This window comes from Bison bison, unplaced genomic scaffold (genome assembly GCF_000754665.1).
Source record: "Bison bison bison isolate TAMUID 2011002044 unplaced genomic scaffold, Bison_UMD1.0 scf7180017864360, whole genome shotgun sequence".
NCBI classification, from domain to species: Eukaryota; Metazoa; Chordata; class Mammalia; order Artiodactyla; family Bovidae; genus Bison; species Bison bison.
In genome coordinates, this window is record NW_011494932.1 from 1385469 (window position 1) to 1386659 (window position 1191).

Sequence of the window (1191 nt, forward strand, 5' to 3'; positions counted from 1 at the left end):
CAGCCGCAGGATGGGGGTGCCCGAGGCCATGTCCCCCCACCAGATCTTGGTCAGGAAGGCCTGAAACAAAGGGGTGCTGTTGCCCCCCCCCACACCTGCCCCAGTGCCCAGAGCAGCCTCCCTTCAGGGTTCAGCTAAGGCATCAGCCCTCCCAGCCTGCAGCCCCCAGAGCCTCCCTCCTGGTGGAGAAGGAACACCTTCCATGGAGGGAGGCCAGGCTCTGGGTTAGCAGGGTTGACTTGCTGAGACCGGAGGTGGAGAACTAACACCCCAAAAAAGATGTCCTCTTCATTATAGGGGACTGGAATGCAAAAGTAGGAAGTCAAGAGATACCTGGAGTAACAGGCAAATTTGCCCTTGGAGTACAAAACAAAGCTGGGCAAAGGCCAACAGAGTTTTGCCAAGAGAACGCACTAGTCATAGCAAACTCCCTCTTCCAACAACACAAGAGATGACTCTACACATGGACATCACCAGATGGTCAACCCTGAAATTAGACTGATTATATTCTTTGCAGCCAAAGATGGAGAAGCTCCATACAGTCAGCAAAAACAAGACCAGGAGCTGACTGTGGCTCAGATCATGAACTCCTTATTGCCAAATTCAGACTTAAATTGAAGAAAGTAGGGAAAACCACTAGGCCATTCGGGATTGATCTAAATCAAATCCCTTATGATTATACAGTGGAAATGACAAATAGATTCAAGGGATTAGATCTGATAGACAGAGTGCCTGATGAACTATGGACAGAGGTTCATGACATTGTACAGGAGGCAGGGATCAAGACCATCCCCAAGAAAAAGAAATGCAAAAAGGCAAAATGGTTGTCTGAAGAGGTTTTACAAATAGCTGAGAAAAGAAGAGAAGCTAAAGGCAAAGAAGAAAAGGAAAGATATACCCATTTGAATGCGGAGTTCCAAAGTGTAGCAAGGAGAGATAAGAAAGCCTTCCTCAGTGATCAATGCAAAGAAATAAAGGAAAACAATAGCATGGGAAAGACTACAAATCTCTTCAAGAAAATTAGAGACACCAAGGGAAAATTTCATACAAAGATGAGCACAATAAAGGATGGACCTAACAGATGCAGAAGATATTAAAGAGGGGTGGCAAAAATACACAGAAGAACTATACAAAAAAGATCATCATGACCCAGATAACCACAATGGTATGATCACTCACCTAGAGCCAGAC

The 1191-nt window shown here is 45.5% G+C and overlaps 1 protein-coding gene across 1 annotated transcript in view; it reads right to left on the reverse strand.

Moving 5' to 3' along the window:
- Positions 1 to 1191, reverse strand: part of TRPM5 (transient receptor potential cation channel, subfamily M, member 5) — a 33129-nt gene that overhangs the window by 13756 nt on the left and 18182 nt on the right. The window contains exon 12 of the mRNA XM_010855228.1: positions 2 to 95. Within this exon, the coding sequence (XP_010853530.1) occupies positions 2 to 95 (94 nt within the window). The remainder of the gene's footprint in view (position 1; positions 96 to 1191) is intronic.